General features: G+C 30.1%; 1 protein-coding gene across 1 annotated transcript; it reads right to left on the reverse strand.

Annotated features, from left to right (window-relative positions):
• Positions 1-18088: 18088 nt before the first annotated feature.
• Positions 18089-22113, reverse strand: LOC137827573 (protein trichome birefringence-like 39). The gene is made up of 5 exons (XM_068633772.1): positions 21692-22113; positions 21255-21426; positions 19414-19589; positions 18823-18981; positions 18089-18583 (listed from the first exon to the last, which is right to left on the reverse strand). The coding sequence occupies exons 1-5, from the start codon at positions 21955-21957 to the stop codon at positions 18295-18297; spliced, it is 1062 nt and encodes a 353-aa protein (XP_068489873.1). The 5' UTR covers positions 21958-22113; the 3' UTR covers positions 18089-18294.
• Between the last annotated feature and the right edge of the window lie 1099 nt (positions 22114-23212).

Raw genomic sequence — 23212 nt, forward strand, 5'->3', positions numbered from 1 at the left:
ACTATTTTTAGTATTTGTTGGATTACTTTTTAAATTTGATGTCGTTTAAATTAAACAAATTTAACATTATTAATTAAATAATTTATATTGTATTACATAATGAACATGCAAAATTATAATATATATTAATGGTATGATGCACCTTCTATGTTATAATCTACTTGAAAGAAGAAATGTCGTAAACTTAAGGAGGTTGTTCAAGAGACGGTACTATAACACAATTTCCAAAAAGTCCTACCAAAGCAATGATGTTTTTATAATTGTGTCCTAATTATGTTAAAATGTCAATTCAAATTCTGCAAAGACATTTCAATACTATTGCTGGACTTCGAATATTGGCTGCTAATTTTTTTATGATAGGCAGAAAAATGGATCGAACTTGAATGTAAAAGAGGCTTGATCCTTCCAAGAGATTTATCCAAGGATTCATTAGTGGAGTAAATAAATTTGTTTCAAAGTCAATGAATCAAGTTTTTTTATATTTTAATGGAGGAATAAAATATCCGTATGAAGGTGTGACTATGAAAAAATATTTCTACCATCACATGTCACAATAAAAAAAAAATATTTTAATGGAGTTTTATTTAGACATTACTCAGGGTTAAAATCTCCCTAAGTCATTTATCTAGGGTTGCGGTTTCTTCTCCTAAACTGTTTCTGGAAATGTTTCCCAGATTTTTTTTAAATTTCAGGAAAAGTCTTTTAGAACCTCCGTAAAATATCATGGGTTTCAAAACCTCTAAAATATCATGAGTTTTAGAACCTCCGTAAAATATCATGGGTTTTAGAACCTCTAAAATATCATCAGTTTTAGAACCTCCGTAAAATATCATGGGTTTCAGAACCTCTAAAATATCATTAGTTTTAGAACCTCCGTAAAATACCATGGGTTTCAGAACCTCCGAAAATATCATGGGTTTTAGAACCTCCGTAAAATATCATGGGTTTCAGAACCTCTGTAAAATACCATGAGTTTCAAAACCTTTGTAAAACATCATGGGTTTTAGAACCCCCCGTAAAATATCATGGGTTTTAAAAACCTCCGTAAAATATCATTGATTTCAAAACCTCCATAAAATGTTTCAGAACCTCCGTAAAAAAAGGTCATAGGTTTCAAAACTATAAAAATTTATATTTTTATTCATTTCTCATTTAAGCATTCATGTGGTTTTTAAACCACAATTACTTACATCTATTGTATTTATTTATCTATGTTTGTTAAAGTACTTTTTCAATAAATAAACAAATAAATGAATATAACATTCATCAATTGACAAGATATATCAAAACATTGTTAAAAATATACCAAAATAGATCAAGTAAACACATTGAAATTCAAATTCAAACTCAAACACAAAATATGACTTCAAAAATTACGAGAAAGCAATATAAGACGAATAGTACTATGAAGTACTACAAATGAAAACATAACATATTGTTCACAAAGCACAAAATAGGTCAAAAATTATTTCCATATTATATTAAATTCTTCAGCAATCGTTTATGCTCCTCTTGATGTCCAAAATTTGTTGGCACACTTCCTTGATCGGAAACCTGCAATATAAAAATATGTACCACAATTAGAAATGTAAATCTAAAAAATAAAACAAGTTATTTAATTTTTTTAAACATTACCGATGAAGGATTGAACATAGTCAACTCAGGAGGAAATTGACATTGATAATTTTTGAAAGAAAAAATTCGTCATAGCCTCAAATCTTTTTTCACGTTCTTCATATCTTATATTTTGTTCATCCAATTGTGACTTTAATGCAATAACCTATATTAAAACTCAATTTATCATGAAAAAGAGTGAGAAAACCATACACATTAAAAAATAGTCAATCTATAAACAAAAGCTATATTACATTTGCTACAATTTTTAATGACCCAATAACATTCAATAACCTGATTAAAGTAAACAACACCAAATTGATACATAAGAAAATGCATGTTCAATAATCTGATTCTCCAATTCTCTATAAGAAATAGTTGAAGGTATCCCAGTGCGAGAATTCCTAGTATATCCAAACACATGAGAAGAGCAAGGTCCTAATCCCATCCCTCAAACACAACCATAATGTTCTTGACTTCCAAAGACATGAGCTAATGAATCTTCAATTGATATATCTTGTGAGAGGGAAGATGTATTTGACTCATGCTTGATTTTTTCCCCACAAATAATGAAATAAGTTATAAACAAAGCTCACATCCGATTTGGTTGAGTTTTCATCTTTACAAAAATTATGCTTACCCCGATTTCTTTTGCCCTATCATTCACAAATTCTCCATTAGCATGTTTATGTGTTGCTATCCATACTTCTCCTCTACTAACTTTGCGACCAAGCTCTTTCTCCTATAAAAATGTAACAGAAGTTTATGAATAATGATATAGGATATAACAAAAATTATTAGAAAATCAAGTTACCATCTCACCTTTATTTCGTGCAATGCTCTTGGATCCACCAGTATGAGGAACTGTTTGCTTCTTTCTATTATCCTTATTTTTTTTGACAAATTCCTAAGCTTACATATAGTAAAATAACTAAATATGAGTAAATCAACACTTCAAAAAATAAAGTAGTTTTTTTATTACCTTTGCCCTTGAATTTAAATGGTAGTCAATAAAAGAAGTCCAATGGTCTCTATTATTTTTTCTAGACACAAATGTAAAAGATGTAAGCTTGAGTATTTGAATTTGGTATTGGATTTGTCGAGGCACAAATCTATCAAATTTTGGTAAGAAAAATGTTATAAGAAAAAAATAACTCATACTTTGCACAAAATTTTAGTAAAATAAAGCATAGCATAAAAAATAGATGCAAATATATACTAAGATTATTAATATGATTAAGAAGTAGAAGCGTGCTACAATAAAGTTTACACTTTAAAAAGAGATGTCAAATTTCATTTAATCATGTCCAATGAAAGTACAGTACATCAGTAACTATTAAATTCTCTTAAAAGAATATGGCAGAAATATGAAATAAATATTTTTCAAATTTTTAAATTTATGTAAGAGAAAATAAATTATTCATAAAATGCGATTTCCAATATATGGTACATGACAAATCATTACTAATTAAATTTAATGTTTAATTCACTATTAATTCAAATAATTGATTAAGTTAAAAACTATTACTTGTAAATAATTGTGTCTCATCTCATGTAATACTTCATTTTTCATCTGGAATATTCTGAAAATAAAATAACTTGTTAAGTAAAAGACGAGTTCGTTTCATAATTTTTTTGATATTATCAGTAATTTTTCTATTGTACAAAATCAATATAGCATAATAGAAAAATACTAAAATATATTAATAAAGAATCCAAATTCTTTAAAATGTTTATATTTCACATTCTTTTTGTCAAAATAATTTTCAGTGCTGGCATGAGTGAGCCGTTGTGAGTTTTCTTCTTTCTATTCAATTTTTGTGAATACAAATATATTTTTTGACGATATAAAAAAAAATATAATAATCAATGAGAATGAGAATGAGTGAAGATATTTCTTCACATGATATCAACAAATAATTACACAATGTGTACACAAACTAGCAATTAAATTTTGGTGGATTGGTTAGAGATTAATTCATGAAGTTAATGTTAAATCTTCTAAAACAACACGCTTCTTTAATGCCTCATAAATAACACTCATTAAGATTTGGCTTTAGGGTCAACACTTAAATATGAGAAAAAAATGTTTAAATTTGATGAATTGAAATATAAATAAATTTAATTATCTTATTTTTATTTTATGACATTATTTTAAAGATACATTTGACGACATTAATTTGACAAAAGAAAGAGAAATATAAGCATATTACGAATTTGATATATTAATTTTTTTATTTTTATGACATATTATACAATGGTATACCTTCCAAAACACTCATGAATTGAGAGTTATTTATTATTTTGTTCATAATGTTAGTCATGAGTAAGGCTAAGAATCGAATCATGCTCTCAATTTTTTTTATCAACAATTCACATGTTTTCATTTAGTTTCAAATTAAAAAAAAACACAAAATTACAGTAGTATTAGTGTGTAGCTTTCAAATTTTTCTGTTATCTATTATTTGTAAATGGATACTTTTTAAAGTAAACAGCGAGAATGGAGAGGATGATATATTATTGAATGAAAGGGTTAGCTATTAAATAGCCTTACAACAACTAGAAATACGAAAACATGTGAAAAAGTGCAACCTATGCAATAGTTGCAACAGACTACAACAAAGGAATAGGTCATCCCTTAACACTAGGATTATTGACTAATTACATAAAACAGAACAACTTTATAAAAAACAAATATCTTTAACATGCTCCCTTAAATTGAATGTTTCTAGTAATCAGTCTACTTCTAGTGATATGAACATACTCCTAGCAGGTTGTGCAGCTTCACAAAAACGTCAAGTTTTAAAGGCTTTGTCATCACATTTGCAATTTGTTCTTGAGTGTGGAGTTGCACAATTCCTTCTTTTGTGAGTTCAAGAAGAAAATGAAATTGTACATCAATGTGTTTACTACGTCCATACATCACAGGATTCTTAGCATGCTTAATTGTTGAGCTATTGTCGCAATAAACAATTGTAGAATTGTTTTGGACATGTCCAAGCTTCTCCAAAATCCTTCTCAGCCAAACTGCTTGACAAGCACATGCAGCTGCAGCTAGCGACCACCAAATTTGGTTGCTAAAAGCACTATAATCGGTCGCTAAACATATTTGCGACGAAATAGTCACCAAATAAAAATGAAAGCGAAAACCCTAGACGCAAAAACATTTAGCGACTGAATTATAAAGTGGTCGCAAATTTGCAACCGAAATTTTGGTGGCTAAATCGGTCGTAGAAAATTTGGTCACCAAAATTTAGAAACCAAATTAGTGACCAAAGTTTTATAAAAAAAATCGGTGGCTGAATAGAAGGTGATAGTGACCAACATTTTCGGTCGCTATTGGATTAAAATAATTAATTAAAAAAAAACTTTTGGTAGCTAATTTGGTGGTTAAATGGAGACCATTATAGCGACAAATTTGATTTCAGTGGCTAAATATATTTTTTTTAATTACAACAACCAATTCTATTTTGGTTGCTAAACAACAACTTTGTAAATATAACCACCAAATTGATTTTGGTAACTATTTTTATATGTATTATTAATATTTATTAAAATAGTATTTTGACCATTTAATAAAAAAAATTAAACCTACTTATAAATACTCAAAATTCAATCAAACTAAATAGAAATAAATTTCAAATACAAAGTTTAAGAAGGTGTTGTACACAAATTAAAAATAAATTGTATTACACAATGAAAACTATTGAAAAGTAGTTATTCATGTTATTGAAAAGTAGTTATTCATGTTATGGGTACTTTGTATTTGATTTGTATTATATATATTTGATTTGTATTATATATGAAAACTCATAAAGTTACAAGCTAGATTAGTCTCTAAATCAAAGAGTAATGAAAATTCGGTTCGAAAATTAAAAATAAAAAAAAATGCTTTTAAGTAATCTAATTAGTACAAGCTTACAAGGCATAATAATAATAAGAAAAAAGAGATACTCAATTATATACTAATTACAATGCATAATAATAAGAAGAAGAAAGAGATACTCAATTATATACTAATTACAATGCATAATAAAAGAATAATACAATGAATATCTTGGAGCTTTCCACAACCATCTTTTGGACATGGAAGGGGGAAAAAAGATAGCTCAAAGATATACTATTTACAATGCAAGATATGAAAGATAAAATGAATATAGTAACATAATGTACATAGGAAGGTGAAAAATGTTGTTGACTTGTTTCTGAGTGAAATGGTTATTTGAACGAATTAATGGTTATTTATTGCTCCCTGGTTGGTTCATCTTCCCTCTTTTCTTCATTGATAGTCTTGGCAATCGTAAAGCTGGGTTGATTTGTTGAAGACAAAAGCCTAGCCCACATTCTATTAGTTATCACTACTTTGTTCTGGCCCTCGATGATTCTCTGCATTACAAGTTAATTCACGTTCAAAACTTGCTTTTTATAAATTCATTAAGTTCCAACAAATTAATCATATATCTATGTTGCAGAAGCATAACTCACATAAAAGGGTATGCATGTTTGTCTTCCATCGACAAGCCCACTAGTAAAGCCAGTGTAACCGGTCATGGCTCCATGAACAACACTTTGAGCGAGAAGTGTGTAGTACACGTTGTCAAAAGCATTGCTTGGAACATCTCGGATCATATATGTTGGATCTGCCCATACAGTTAAAATAGTGCAATGTTTGGTATTTCCTCCTTTTAGTATGCATACATAAATATACTTGCACAACCACACATAACACACGCATATAGCTATTTAGTTTTTATGTTCGCAAAGCTCTATATTTTAGATTTATGTTCATTTCTTCTACCTAGAAAAATGTTCCTGTAAGATCAAAGAATCAACATGCTTAACATAAGCTGTTGAGAACATCTTCATGAATACTTTTTCTTTAATTATGAAATAATTGTCTATGAGAAAATAAAACATGTTTTTGTCACAGCACAAATCCTTCAACGATCATGTGTCCACCCCAAGATCCTTCAAGACTGTCACTTCTTAAGATTCTCATAAACCAAGTGCAAATGGTAATAATTCTTTTGAACAACTTCTCCAAGGTTAGTCTCAAATCAAGTATTCATTTACTCTTCAATTTGCCAAAATAGCAAACAACTAATATTACTGACAGCTACCATTTGTCTCTTTTGAGGTAAAAAATTGAAGTTCAAATGAAAATCAAGTCTCATTGTTTAAGTAATAGCAGTGAAGGTAAGAAACACAAACTAGCAAACAAATATCAATCACTCCTTCCTATATAGAGAAGGAAAGATAAAAAAAAAAAAACAGAATTTGTTTCACAAAAATTATTATTATCATCAAACACTCTATTGTATCATTATACGCAAAAATGTACTTAAATCTTGATCGCAATCTTTGATCATATAACCTTTAATTTCAGTGGCTAGACACATACTGAATTCTAATAAAAGAAAGTAAATGAAGGATAAAACATATCAAAGTAATTCAGGATAAAATTAAACAACATTGTCAATATAAAGCCCAGATATATCAACCACACAATTCATTGGCTTGAATACTACTTTAAGAAATAAAATGACAAAGCTACATAACTCTAATCGATAATATGATCCAAACACAGGTTGAGAAGCCTACAAAGAGACTGAAGCCCATATCTCATTGTTTAAACTACCTTTAATTATCAAATATCAAGTAAAAATAAGACTTGTTCTTTGGATCGATTAACTTTATAAACAAAACTGCAGTATAAAAAAACTAAGTGATGGAACCTTCATAGCCAAGGTCCTATATAACCTAGAATATCATGAGGATAAAATTAATGTAAGAAATCAAAGTACCTCCGCTAGCACCTCCGTTCGCACCACAACCACCACCTGCAGCTTCCTCCTCCTCCACTCACACCTCCCCTCGCAACTCTGTTCGCACCATGACCACCACCCACAGCTTCCTCCTCCTCCTCTTCCAATGATTGTGTTTTATTAAAAATTACCCAATACCCTAAAACCTAACGATAAATCTGAAGAATAAGATTGAAGAAAAACAAAGTGAGAGAATTTTTTTAAAACAATAATAATAATATTATTATTGACTAATTTTTTTATTAAAATGTTTTAGTTTAAATAGAATTATTTTAGGATACATAGAAGTTATATTTGTTAGAATATATGACCTTAAACGAGAGGGGGTGAATTGTTTAAGAAGGATTTTTGCAAACTTTTAACCTTAGAATGAAAATACTTTGAAAGAACCTTGATTAAGGATTCAGTTTTTCCAAAACAACACAGCAAAAGCACAAAGCTAGAAAAACAATCGGTTGTTTTAGCGAAACAATCGGTTGTTTATACCAGTTCCAAAATAACAAAACTGAATTAAAGAGATAGGGATAGAGAAATTGTACACAGTTGTTTATACTGGTTCACTCCAAACAAGAGCTACATCCAATCTTCTCAGAAATCCTGAGGATATCCACTAAGCAATCACCACTTGATCACTTACACCACAACCAAGAGAATGACCTTGAACACCTCAAGAAACACACTCTCCTTGGCCAACACTAAGATTGCTGATCTTGAACACCTCAAGAACACACAGTCAATCTCAGCAAAAAAACACACACACGAATTGTTCAGCAGTTTACAAAGATTACACTTGTTACAGATGAATATCTGAAATCAATACAAGTAGAATCCTATTCAGCACCTTGATCAATCTCTCAACTCTTAAGCAATCTCATAACCCTTTTAAAAACTCTTAAATCAAAACTTTGTTTTCAAGATTCTTAAAACTTAAAAACAGTTTTTCAGAATATATCTAAGAATATAGTTTGTTATCAAATCTTAACAAACTCTTAATTGCATTTAAAATAGATTGGTCAAAGCATTTAATGACTGGAGCGTATTCAGTTAAAACATTTAAAGCTCAGTCAAAGAAAACAGTTTTTCTGTTATGGTTTCAAAACAAACAATCGATTGTTTCCTCGAATCAATCGGTTGTTTTGTTACTTAACAAAATTCACCATTCAAAAACAGTTTTCAAACTTTCTCAAAACACCTAAGTGTAAACAATCGGTTGTTTCGACAAAACAATCGGTTGTTTCAACTTAGTTTGAAAAACATTTTGCTTTGTTAAAATTGAGATGCTAATTGCTTTGAGATTTAATCTAAGGGTTGATTACAACATTAAACTACCCCAGAACAAAGCTTAAACCAGCACAACAGCATCAAGCAAAGCAGAGGCTTCATCATCCTTCAAAGGATTTGGATTCTTCAAAACATTGAACACCACTTGGTTCAACAATATTAGCATCAAACTAACTGTAACTGTAGTTAGAACATAATGCAGTTAAAACATATGCTAAATAACTCTAAATTATTTCAGTTTAAATAGAATTGTTTTACCATACATAGAAACTATATTAGCTTCAGACTAACTGTGTATGCTAAATAACTTTATATTATTTAGTATCTTTGGAACTGTAGTGTTGTGATATAAAACTACATAATCAGTTGGTGTGGCAACAAATAATATATTATTATTATTAGTAAAATAAAAAATTATATTTAGCGACTAAAATAATTTTGGTGGTTAAAAAATAAATGTATTTGGTGGCTAATTCGGTGACAAAAATAAATAATTATATTTAGCGACAAAAAAAATCAGTGGTTAAAAAATAAAAAAATGTAGTGGCTAAATCGGTGGCAAAAATAAAAAATTACATTTAGCGACCAAAAGAAAACTGATGGATAAAAAATAAACATATTCGTTGACAAAAAATAAGCAATTATATTTAGCGACTGAAATAAAATTGGTGGCTAAAAATAAACATATTCGGTCGCTAATTCGATCGCAGATATATTTTTCCCAATTTATTCAAAACAGCCATCACTTTAGCGACCAATGGTTTTGTCACTCTCATGTTCAGTTGCTGATTTGGTTGCAAAACTAACTAACATCATTAACAATTCATTCGGTCGCTATTTCGGTCGCTATTTCGGTCGCATATTTGACACTAAGGGTATTTGGTGACTATTTTAGTCGCAAATTGTGACCACTTATTTTCGGTCGCTGAATTCGGTGACTAAATTGTTATTTTCTTGTAGTGTTGATCAAATGTCTAATGTGTTACCAGTGACAAGAATTGAACAAGTAAAGGCTTAGTTGACGCATCAGTTCTTGAATTGGTCAATGATGATATTATCAATCCAAAACGTCATGATGATGATGACCATGATGATGTCAATGACTCAAGCAATGACGATGATGATGTTAATCAATCAAGCAAAGATGATGACGTTAATCAATCAAGCGAAGATGATGAAGAACATGATGACAATAACATCAATGATTGAGATTTTCACAACACTGACAAATAATGTATGTTAGTTTTTACATTTTATTTAACAATCGATATGACAATGTGCCCAACTTGATTAATCGTGATATTGTTTTCTTCTGGAACAATACCTAGAACTAGAGACAAGGATGGTTCTACTATCAAACATAATCATGCTAGTCATGGAGTTCCCACGAATATGCATGGTTGTCTAGCAATAGAACTTTACTTTATCCTTATTTAAATTCTCATTTGGATTGAATTGAATTAGATTTTTGGAATACATGTGGAGATATACATGTTATAATTACATACATACAAGTTATAGTTGTGGATAATTCAAATTTATTTGAATTTTCACTTAGACTCAATTGAATTAGATTCTTGGAATTTAAATTAATTTGCAAATGCAAATTAGTTTGGCATAAAATTTTCATTTGGAATTGAAACAAATTAATTTGTAACACATCGATTTTCAATTTGGATATACATATTATAATTGTTATTACATTTTCATTTAGCATTCAAATCAATCTTCACATGTTATAAATTTTTTCACTTTTACATTTGAAATTGGACATAACATTTATAAGTAGATTTTAATCTTAAAATTGCATATTCATCTCATATTAAAATTTGGATTACAACTTCCAAAAAACTGAATCTTTTATAAATTGGTGCTCTTATAATATTATTGATGTTATAATCAATTATCAGGTTTTACATTCAATTTCAATTTATAATTCAAATTGATTTTCAATTGTATTTTGGTTTGGAATTATTCAGGTTACAATTGGGACTGCAAAAAGGTCCATCACGTTTTGGTTTGGAATTAATCAGGTTTAAAATGGGACTGCAAAGATGTCCATTACTCTTTTGGTTTGGAATTAATCAGTTTCAAATTGGGATTGAAAAGATGTACATTACTTTTTTGGTTTGGAATTAATCAGGTTGGACTACAAAGAGGTCTTTTACTATTTTGGAAATTATTTGGGTCCCGAACAAGTCCAATAGATAAAAAAAATAATTCTCTAGCTTGTGTGGGGTTAATCCAAACTGTTCATTTTTTTTTTCTCGTGTTTTCTTTTATGTAGGCTGGGCTAACTCTATACAAACTCATTTTGCGTCACCTAATTTTTTTTATTTTTACAATTCCGATTTATGGGTGGGCTAAGGAAATACTACAATCCATTGCTTAAATTAACATTGGCAGTTTCTTCCTGCACCCCCACATTTTTCTTCCTGCACCCCCACAAGGTTGCACAAAGATAAAACTGTTCCTCTATAAACTGTACATTTTTTTTATATTCCGGATTATAAAATCCGGTAAATTTTTGGATTGGCGCTTCCAGTAAATTTTTGGATTGGCGCATCCGGTAATCTCCTGGATTGATGCTTCCGGTATTACATGAATAATAGTGTCAATTCAAAATAAAAAATGCAAAACATTCGAAAAGACCATTCTGGATTCGCCAATCCGTAATTCAAAATATGCATTCTGGATTCAGAAATCCATAATTAAAAAAAATCATTCCAGATCCACCAATCCGTAATAGAAATTAGGCTTTCGGATTCAGCAATCCGGAAATCAATAATTTATGCAACTTTGCTTCTGGAACACCCCCTCATCCGGAATGCACCATGATTCACTTTCGGATTGATGAATCCATAGCACACTCCCAGATCCCAAAATTATGGGGGTTAGTTTCGGAATTTACAAAATTGTAGGGGTGTAAGAAGAAAAATGTAGGGGTGCAGGAAGAAACTGCCATTAACATTCCTCCATATTGTGTGAGTTGAACCCACACTAGTATTTTTCTTTTTTTTTAAAACCTCAATTATGCATCAGCCTTATAGACGCTACATTTCATAGCTAAATATACACTCCCTTTAAAGTAGGCTTGGTCGATGCCAAGATATGTTGTGTAGGCTCGGGCTACGCTAGTAAATTATTTCATGTAGGCTTAGCCTATGCTCTTTGCGTTCGTTCTAAAGGCTGTCGCAAAGTCTACGAAATATCACATTTTATGTTGACCTTCTCTTATTTTCATCTGGTTTTGGCCGACACTTAGCATCCAATTTCTTGTAGTGAGTGTCTTAGAAGAAAGAAGAAAGAGTGAAATTGATCTACTACTTACAACAAGGAACAATAATAAATGAAAACAATTAAATTATTTTAAAATGATTAAAACTAAAGTAAAAATTTAAAAATTTAAAAAAAGTGTGGGTGTTTATAATAACTACTTATTAGAGCAAAACTTGTTTATCAGAACAAAATTTGTAAAAATAATTTGTAAGTTTTTTAATATAAATTACTTAAAAATAATGTGGCATAACGACTCTCATTTAAAATAAATAAATCTTATATATAACTACAATAAAATTACTAAATAGTAATCAAATTTAGAGATTGAAAATAATTAATTATTATATTGACTAAATTAGATATTATTTTAGAGACTACAAAATTATTAATATCTAAAGTGATTTATATTATTAATATAAATTTATAAAATGGTTTATAGACTATGATTTAAAGTAGCTACTAATATTTTAGGTATTAATATTTTATATTATAAATTAATCTCTAAAAGATTAATAGAGGCTAGTTTAGAATATAAAGTAGTAAGTAACTAAAATCTCAGTAGTTAAAGGTTAGATACCAATTTAGAAACTATTTTATAAATTTTTATTAATAATAAAATAGAAACTATTTTAAATATCAATATTTTTTTTTATAAAATAGTCTCTAATTTAGTCGTAACTAATTATTTTGGTCTCTAATATTAGTTTTTATTTAAAAAAAAATTCTTTGAAGTAGTGTATTACTTAAGCAACAATTTTGTAAACTTTTTTGTAGTATGAAAAATTGCATCTAACTATACATTTTCCAAGTTGAGTATGTGGGGGGCATTTGACAAAAGAGCAATTACGGTCAAAATTGATTCCTCGATCTTTCCCAAAATATCTTTGTTGTGGATAGGACCAATTCTATCAAAAGTAACTTTGCTTCAACGATGATGAAAAGTCCATAATAAATACTAAACCAATAAAATTGGCTTAAAAAAATAAATTGGTTAAAATAACCGGTGAAATCAATAAACAAAGTCACTTAGAAAAATAAATGAATTATAAAGCTAACTTTTTTCTTAAAAAAATAAAAATCAATCTAAAATATTAGTCATTTTTATTCTAAATATAAACTTTTTAGTAATCAATATGATTAATTTTTTAATTTGAATATGATACACTCATCAATATTCTCTTATTGACTAAATACATATTAATTGAAGTTGATCTACCACACTATAAAACTATTTCATGAACAACTATCACTCATAACATTGACTTATGATGATTACACGATGTTCTTAAATTGAGGAAAAGAGTATGTGAAGCACAAATGTGTTTTTTTATCAGTAACAAAAAAAATAAAAATGGAACATTAGGGGTGTTCTAGTCCTTTTACACAATATTGTCTAGTCATTGTATATTTATGTGATATCATATTTCCTCTTCAAAATAAAGAGAGAGAAGAAAAGGTTGCACATTGAATCAACAAAAAAGCACCTTAATTCATCCTTTAAGGGTTTCACAACTACAAACTTATGATTGACAAACTGTCCAAAGGAAAGTTTACCCATTGACAAACTGCTCATTGTTTAAGCTTGGCGTGCGTCTTATACAAGGGTTTGTTGTTGGTGCTTCTTTGGGTGATGAAGGAAGTTCCTCTACCTTCTCTACTAGATGTTCATGTTACTTATATGATGTTGGCAAAGTTGTACAGTGCCATTGCAATCACCCTATTGCTCACAACTAAGTGATGATCCTCAACAAACTTATGTTCCTTGTTTGAATATGAAAATGTGTAGTATGTGATGAGATTGATACTTTGATATGTAGTGTTATAACATAGTCATTTAGTGCTTTATTGTTTTGTAGATGCATGAAACCATAACACAAATGAAGATAATAACATGGTTGAAGAGCTTGAGAAGCTTGGCACAATCATTATGAGTTGTAACATAATCAATTATGTTCTCATTTGACATAATCCATTATCGCTAAACATAATCATTTATGGAACATAATCAATTATATTACAACCCATAATCTATTATGTCAAGATATATTTAATATGAGTGATTCAATTATGTGTGCTTGTTGATTAATGTTTTAAAACTTTATAGGGATTATATTAACTATAAATTGTTTTGTTATGACATGTTCTTATGGTAAAAAAGAGAGTAATCCATTAAATTTATTAAATTTGTGATAAAAAAAAATAGACTATTAAATTTAACGTGTACTATGTTAACATAATATTACAACATTACAAGAAAATCATTACAAAGAAATCAAGTTTCAAGTTTAGAGACAAAAAATAATTAATCACTATTTTTTTATCAACAATGAATTAATAGAATAAAATGGAACATTTTAGGGGTGTCCCAACCACACAAAGAGCTGGTCTACTAACCACACAAAACGTGCATCTACAAAAACTGCATAACATTGACCAGCATTGTCAACATTTGGACTTGGGCTTACAGGTCAGATTTTTGCCTAGCAGACCCCTCAACAAACCTTTGTCCTGCTTGCTGCTGCAAAAATTAACCCAGAACCCTTTTCTGCTTAATAAATCACTTCTACACCATCATCTTCCTTGTCCCTTCCTCAACGCCCTTCTTGTAACGTATATGACTCCACCCCTAAGAGAACCATTGTCCCTGCATCCCTACCATAAGACCTTTCCAACCAATAGACATAGATATACAATTCTAACCAATAGCTAATGCACAAAACATGTAATCCAGATATATATGAAGATAACGAAAAAACAAAGGATCTCATCTAGCACCTAACCCCACCCTAGTACTACCCTTTTAATTTCAAACATATAACATGATAAAGAATCCAATCAGGGAACCCAACATGAAAAACATTCATCATATCTTTCAACCATAACCAAGCTTTGAATCACCTTTACCGTGACTTCAGTTGGACCTGCAAACAACTAACAACTAGCTCTCTAAGAGCATTAGTAGCAATAATCTCAGAAACATCACGACAACAAAATTAAAAATAGTTTACAGCTGTAAATTACAAGACTTCCTCCTATTAAAACAAATCCCTCCTTCTTCATCTTCTCTTTTGGATATATTTCAGACATTTCGTAGGATTTATGCACCAGTGGGCGTATGTAAATTTAGCTAGATTCTCTTTGCTGGTAAGCCACGTCCACGCCTTTAGTTGAGCCAAAGTGAAAATTTCAGAGTTGTCTGCTCGACCTTCCTTAAAAATGACTTGATTTCTTTGTTTCCAAATTTCTCTGACCATTACAATCCAAACACACCTCCAAGATTTGTTTATCTCTTGTGTAGCCCATTTTAGAATAAACTGTAGGAAATGGGATTTTCCTTCCCTATGAACCACTATTGGTTCCCCAACCTATTCACTACAGATGCACCATACTCTCCAGGCTACTCTACATTCGAAGAATACATGACTTTCACTTTCCTCATCTTCCCCACACATAGCACACCTATTGCTTTCCAGGATTAACCCTCTTCTCTCCAAATTAGCACGCATCGGAAGACTGTCATTCAAAACTCTCCAGGCAGTAGTTAATGTTGAAGGTAACGCCTTGATGCTCCAAAGAGCCTCATACAATGTACTATTGGCTCCTTCGTCCCTTATTCTTAAACAATTATAAGCTAAGTTAACCGTATAAGATAATTTTTTTGTCGCCTTACATATCCATTGATCCCTGGACTCTTTTAATAAGGTTTTGTTATCTAACAACAATGTGAGTTGGTTTTCCTCACCGATTTCCCACTCGAAAAGATTACGTCTCCATGCCACTTTCCAACACCATGTGTCGTTATTCCAAAAACCTACTTGTGAAAGGCTAGCAAATTTTTCATTGGCAATGGAAAATAGCCTCGAAAATTTTACTCTTAAGACCTCATTGTCTAACCACTTGTCTTTCCAAAACCTTATATCTTTGCCATCCCCCAACTTCCACGAAATTTCGTCTTCGAAGCAATTCCCTCATTCTTCCGACAACCACACTTTCTTTAAATCTTTCCACTAATTTGACTCCTTATAACTGCTGACTGCTCTTCTTAGTTCTCTCCACTCACCATACTTTGAATCCAACACTTCCCTCCACAAACCTCCCTCCTCTGACTACATTCGCCAAATCCATTTCCCCAATAACGCCTCGTTAAATGTCCTTATATCTTTAATACCTAGTCCACCCGCCTCTCTAGATTCGCACACGTTTTCCCGCCTCTCTAATTGGATACCCATTTAGAAACTAGTTTATAAATTTTATTAATAATAGAAACTACTTCAGATAATAATAAATTTTGTAGTCTCTAAAATATTATTTAACTTAGTCAATGTAGTGACTAATTATTTTTTTCTCTCAAATTTGTTTCTATTTAATAATTTTATTGTTGCGTAAGAATTACAATTTTTGCAATAAATTTTAGTATTGGGATGTTTTGAAAGAATAATTTTATATTATAAATTAGGAAATATTATTTTGAATCAAGTTTTATTATTATTTTAGTAAGAATTTAAAATATGAAATAGGGTTTAATATTTTTTGAATTAGGGATTATAATTTTACATTTAATATTTAAACTAGAAATCATGTATTTGAAGTAGGGATTAATAACTTAAATAGGTATTAAATTTTAAAGTTTGGTTTAATATTTTAAATTACGAATATAAGTTTTAAGCCAGGGAATAATATGTTTAAAGCATGTTTAATATTAAAAAGTATGAAATAAAATTTTAAATAGGGTCTAATATTTTATAATAGAAATAAAATTTTAACTTTTGTTTAATATTTTTAAGTATGAATTTAATGTTTAAATTAGGATTCAATAAAGTAAGTCATGGTTCAATATTTAAGAAAGTTATGAATGTAGGGCTTATTTTCTTAGTAGTTGCTAGTGAGTTGTTATATGATGAACCCTCAAATATATCATTTGTTTTGGTAAAGAAAGAGATAAGTTCACTTTGAACAACAAATAAACTTTAGTTAATTGACTAAGGGAGTTCTAGACTAATAAACTATAAATGGATTTTCAAATTCAAGGGTGAAATTCTAGGAATTGATTAGAAATTATTCAAGCGAAGATTGGTGGCTAGAAGCTTTACTTAGAATGAAAGGAATTGATTATAATGATATATCATACTCCGTGATAAAATACAGATCCATTCGAGTGTTGTTAACCACAGTTGTTGAGCTTAATTGTGAGCTGGAACAAATGGACGTTAAGACAATTTTTTCCATATGAAGACTTAAAAGAAAATATCTACATGAAACAACTAAATGATTAATGGTAAAATACAAGAAACGATTTGATTGTAAGCTAAGAAAATCCTTATATGTCCTGGAACAATCTTCAATACAATGAAATAAGGTGGTTAGTAAGTTTATTCCAAACATTGACTTTGAGTGAGATAAATATGATATATGAATTTATTTCAAGTTCCTAGGAAGAGATAGTTTCATATTATTTGTGTCATATTGTTGATGATATTCTAATAAGTAACAATAATAAACTTGAGATTGAGAAGGTTAAAGCTGAGTTGAATGAAAAATTTAATATAAAGGATGTTTGAGTTACTAAAAGAATTTTGGAGATTAAAATCATTAGATAACATAATAATAAAACCTTCTAGATGTATATGAGAAAATGTCCCTACAAATTAAGTGATGAAGAGTCTCTTAAATCGGGTGAAGTAACAAACCGTTATTCCATATACAATTGTGTGATGTATATAACTGTTTTTACTCTCACCCGAAGATACATTTGTTGTGAATGGTATTACATATTTGAATTATTAAAATAGATTTATTAATATTTATCAGATTTAACTATATTAAACTTTAAATTGAGTTTCTTAATTGGATTTTAGAAACATTGCGAATTTTACAGCCCAATCATAGATTTGCATGCCACTTTGGTTGATGCTGAAGGCTAGTTGACAATGAAGGCCATCACTAACAAGCCAGCATATAAAATACTAAAATAGATCATCTGAAAAATCCATATTACAGCATAAATTTTGTTTCATCAATTTCTTTGTTGCATCTTTAGAAAAGGGGATTCATCATGTTCATCAGCTACCTTACAATGAGTCTTTCCACAATGGTTTTCAAAATTCAAAATGGTATTTGGTAGAACTGAAGGCAAATTTCTGGCACATTGATCTACATTTACAATTAGGAGCATTAAGCCCTTTTATTGAACAATTACAAGAACCAAATGCCAAATGAAATATCTCCTAAAGTTGAAAACAATTGGTTTTCATCTAAACAAGTTGGACCTAGTAAACAAAGTTATCTCTGGTTGTTTTCAACCAGAAAGAACTGCACTCAGAAGCTCATTCCAAGTGTCAGGAAGCCCTGGAAGACACCAGTGGCTGCAATCTACTGCCATAACTCCACTATACCCTTCAGGGTGTGCATCTTTTCTGTACTGTGAGAGTGTGGTCACATCCAAGAAATACACTGGCTTTCTTATTCTGTTCAACACCTTCTTCACCACCACCCAAGCCATTGGTGTTCCTGCAGGGTACTTCAGTCCGAAGAATGGTTGTTTCTCACTCATACATGACTTTGCTGGTTCATTCCATTCTCTCCCCCTAATCACCACATCACATACACCACCAAAGATGCCTCATTCAAAACTTCAACTTTACATTGTCATTCAATATACATATATACTTTTTATAAAGTATCTTTGTTCAACTATATACTCATTTTATCACTGTTTCACATTAACTCCATTCATTGGATGACACATCACTAATTCTCACAAATGATATACAGAAACAACTGACAGAGTGATGAATTTAATGTAAGAAAATTGGTAGTAACTTACTGGTAATGCACTGGAGAAATTCCCAAGAAGAAGACCTTGGTTTGTGCTGGATTGATGTTTCTTTCAATCCACTTAGCCCAAGTTGTTAGCCCTTTATAGTATGCAACAAAACGGTTCATGTCTTTGAACAACCTATTATTCACCTCAACATAGTCCCACCTGTCATCAATTTTTACAAAATCAATAACATTAATTAACCATTGAAATTGAAAAACTCAAAAAATCATATCATAAAATAAAAATCAGTTTTAAAAACAAAAAATAATTAATTATTATAATAACTAAATTAGAGACTATTTTATAAACTAAAAAAAATTGATTTTTAAATTAATTTTTATTATTGTTAAATAGTTTTTAAATTGATATCTAATTAGTCACTTAAATTTTTTTACCAAATTTAGAAACTATTAAACAATAATAAAAATTAATTTAAAAATCAATTTTTTTTTAATTTTTAAATTTTTTTTAATTTCTAAAATAGTTTCTAATTTAGTCAGTATAACAACTAATTATTTTTTATCTCTAAAATTTATTTTTATTTTATTAGTTTTTTTTACTGCAGTGAGACAGTGAGAAAATGAATGATCGTACGGTTGTGCACTTCCGGTGTGGGTCCACCAGTGCCACGTGTTGAAGATCAGCACGTCCATCCCCATCCACGAGTCACCGTTCTTGATAGAGTCGAGCTTCAAAACTCGTCCAACTTTCTCACGGTCAAGATCCACCAAATATGCTGTTCTGTACAAGTATATCTCAAGCCCATAGTCCTGAAAAAATCACAATTTCTTTTACTTTCATTTTTCTTTCTTTAAATCTCCACATTAAAAAAGAAGCCAATATAAGAATTTAAACATAGTTATTTTTCATAAAAAGTTAATTTCAATCTCAAAAAGTACTAATTATAATACATGATCCAACACGAATAGTACATGATATTATAAATCCTACAAATTTTATTAAAATAAATTTGATCCTATCTTAATAATTTTAAGTTAATATAATTTTACAAGGATGGAATTTTCCTCTACTTATCTACTATAATTTAGTATACATTAACATATAATATGAGATGTACAACCCTATCATTATTCATTATTTTACAACTATTTTGGAAGACATGCCTATAAATCTAAACAATAAGCCTATCTAATTGAAAAAGTGTTTTTTATTAATAAAATATCTTATTGAATTCAAAGTAAAAAGTAAAATAATACGATATTTTTACGATTAATAAACGAAAAAAAAATCTCAATCAAACGTTTTTTTAACATTGTGATTCAACTATTGTTTTTTATTTCTTTTGAGCCCAATTAACCCACACGTAATTATGAATAATTATATCTGTTGCAATATTATATAATGGCATAATGGGAGCTTATATCATAAACAAACATAATGAAACATAGAATAAGATTTTGTGCTTGAAAAAATAAGTGCAAATATCAAATTATCATTCATTTGATTTGCAGAAAACTATGATGGAAAGAAAAACGGTTTTGTTGAATAATGGTGTTAGTCGTTGTCTTACTCATAATTCAGTTACAGCCAATGATGGTAACAATCCGAGATTGATGTCAATTAACTTAACATACCGAGTTGCAGGGAAAATTAAATCTTCAACTTAATCATTACTAATTGAAACATTTGTTAGACAAAATTTCTATCCATAGTACATGCTTGAAAACTCTTCAAAGAGATGAAAAAAAATGTGAAATTCATAATTATTAAATATTTAATGATTTTCTGGAAGTAATAAAGATATATTGAAAGATGAAATCAAACATTTTGATGGAAGTAATAAAAATTGAGGTTTTCTGAGTGAGAGGAGAATAACAAAATAAGTGTTGGTGGTTTTGAATATGAAGTAAGTAAAAAAGTTTCCCTTTTTCTACCAAACCAACTGAATATGTGGAAAATGAAACTCCACGTATGTTCTAATGATTAACAACAAAATTCCAGAAAAAAATATCATGGTTTTTAACTTTCATGACTTTTTTTTAAGTGCAGAGGTGTTTGAATTTGGTAGAGAGAGAGAGAGGGAGAAGTATTTTGAGTAAAGTATATTAGGACACAAACATTTATTATCTCTTAAATAAAAGAATCAGAATTGTCCCCAGCCAAAAGCAAAGCTTCCCACCAATCACATCTCACCTTTACTGCTCTTACCTCAGTGCACAGTGCTACACAGCAGCTACAAAAATATGCACATGCACCACACCAATTTCTGAGCTCAAATACCCAAATAAGATCAGATTTCAGCGTAGCAGAATTTGAGTTCAAAAATGGAAGTGGCTCAGAAAAGTTTTAAACTTACATGAAAGAAAGAGAGGGAAGTGACACATCTAGTATGGACAAACATTTCCACCAAAAATGCAAAGTTTCCAAACACTGAGCCAAAAATAAAGTAAAAGCACAAGAATGAAACAACCAACCTCAAATGCCACTTTGGAAAGAGCATCCCTTTGACTGAAAGTGCTCCTAGATTTTGGCACCCAAGCATGAACCATACATGCCAATGAATTGAACTGGTTCAAGCTCAAGGAGTCACCAACAAACATAATCTTCTTCCCTCTATATCTCTCCAAAAACTCCAATCCATTGAACCTGCACAACAAAAATTTCACAACCCCAGTTAGCCCAAGACCATGACATGATAAAGAAAATGCATATAAAAATACAACAAAATTTAGATACAATTTCTTATATCTTATTTGTGTTGTTTTCTGAAGTTTTATCTCAGAAATTTACAAAATATTTTCATCATGTAGACTACTAACGTAAAACAGTGAATTGAAAAACAAGCCCATGTGTTTGAAGAAAAATGTTTAGATTTTGTTCAAGTGAATAATGAGAGGAGTAAAGGTGGTACCTTGGCAAGGGACAAGAAAATGGCGTCCACCTATAGTTTTGGTAAAGTTTATCAGAGCGACCATGCTTTTGGCAATTGAACTGTGGATCTATGAAGGGACAAGAAGAAGGGTCATAGAGAGGGTATGAAGCATCGTAGACCCATTTCCCTCGAAACAAGTTGCATTCTGCTGCGAGCATCCTGGTTGCACCAGACTCCTCTGCTTTTGTTTGGTGGCAGAGCAAAAACAGAGTTAAGAACAGAGCATGTACTAATGACAGACCCATTTCTCGGATTCCGAACCCTCCCCGTGATTTTTTGAAAGGACGAGGAGTGAATAGAAACTTGCCCCCAAATCAAGGTCTTATATAATGGAAACGTGAGAGAAAGAGAAAGATAGTGTTTCACAAATGAATGCACATGGAATGTGAAAACAGAACAACTTGCAACGTTACCTCGTTTGTTGTTGTTTTTTAGTGTTTATTTTTTTTTTTACTTTAAATAATGTAGTGAAACCTTGAATGGGTTGGTTCTTTTAACCATGGCAACTTGTGGGGTTTGATGCAATTTTTGCTTTAAAAATTGTTGGAATGATGATCATTGTGATTCAAAAAATAATGCCCACCAAGAAAGACAGAACTGAAAATATCTAGTTATTGTTTTTCTTCTTTCCTTTTTCTTTTTGCCGCCAGTCTCAAACAAATATCATACGGAAAATATATGTGAACAGAAAGAAAGAGAATTCAGAAAATTCTATCAACTTTTGTATGGAATTAAAATTATTAAGCAAATCTTTAACTACACACATTGGTCTCAGTGACATAAGAAAAAAAGAGAGAGAGATAGTATTATATAGTTTGAGACCACAATAGTTCAAACCAATGATAAAATAAAATTTATTGATAATGTTGTGTGAATGTAGGGTTTGGTTCGTAATTTTTTTTATAAGCACATCTTAGAAATATTCTCAAAATTAAAGGACACAAAAAAGTTTGTGTAGAAATGATAAAATAAAAACATTTTATTTATAAATCAATAATGGATTTTGACCTTTTGTGTGTGTGGTACTATAAAAAGGTACATTTAGGTCTACACTTCCTTGGTTGTGATTCTTCAGTTAACTGTGGCTGTGCTGTGGAGATCTCACAAGCATCATTTTGGATATGGATAATATAAACTGAGCATACCTATGTTGACTTCAGAGGTGACTGATTCCCCCACTATCATGTGCATGCTGTGCTTTTAGTGTACAAAAACACCATTATTTTCTCTATTTTTTGTGTGAAAATATTGTGTTCATTAGCTCAAAGTTTTAAACTATACCACTTTTTTTTTCTCTGTGTCACATTTTTTAAGGGGTATTTAATTTGATTGAGTTTTGGTTTCTCTTGGCCAAGTCGATTCACTCAAGTAAATCTCTGCAGATAGCAAGTTAAAAAGAAACCTCCCGATCAAAGTCAATTTACTCAAGTGAAATCTTGTCGAGAGCATGATAAAAGAAAATTTCTCGGCCACGATCGATTTACCTAAGCGAAATCTTAA

Source organism: Phaseolus vulgaris, chromosome 11 (assembly GCF_000499845.2).
Source record: "Phaseolus vulgaris cultivar G19833 chromosome 11, P. vulgaris v2.0, whole genome shotgun sequence".
Classification (NCBI taxonomy): domain Eukaryota; kingdom Viridiplantae; phylum Streptophyta; class Magnoliopsida; order Fabales; family Fabaceae; genus Phaseolus; species Phaseolus vulgaris.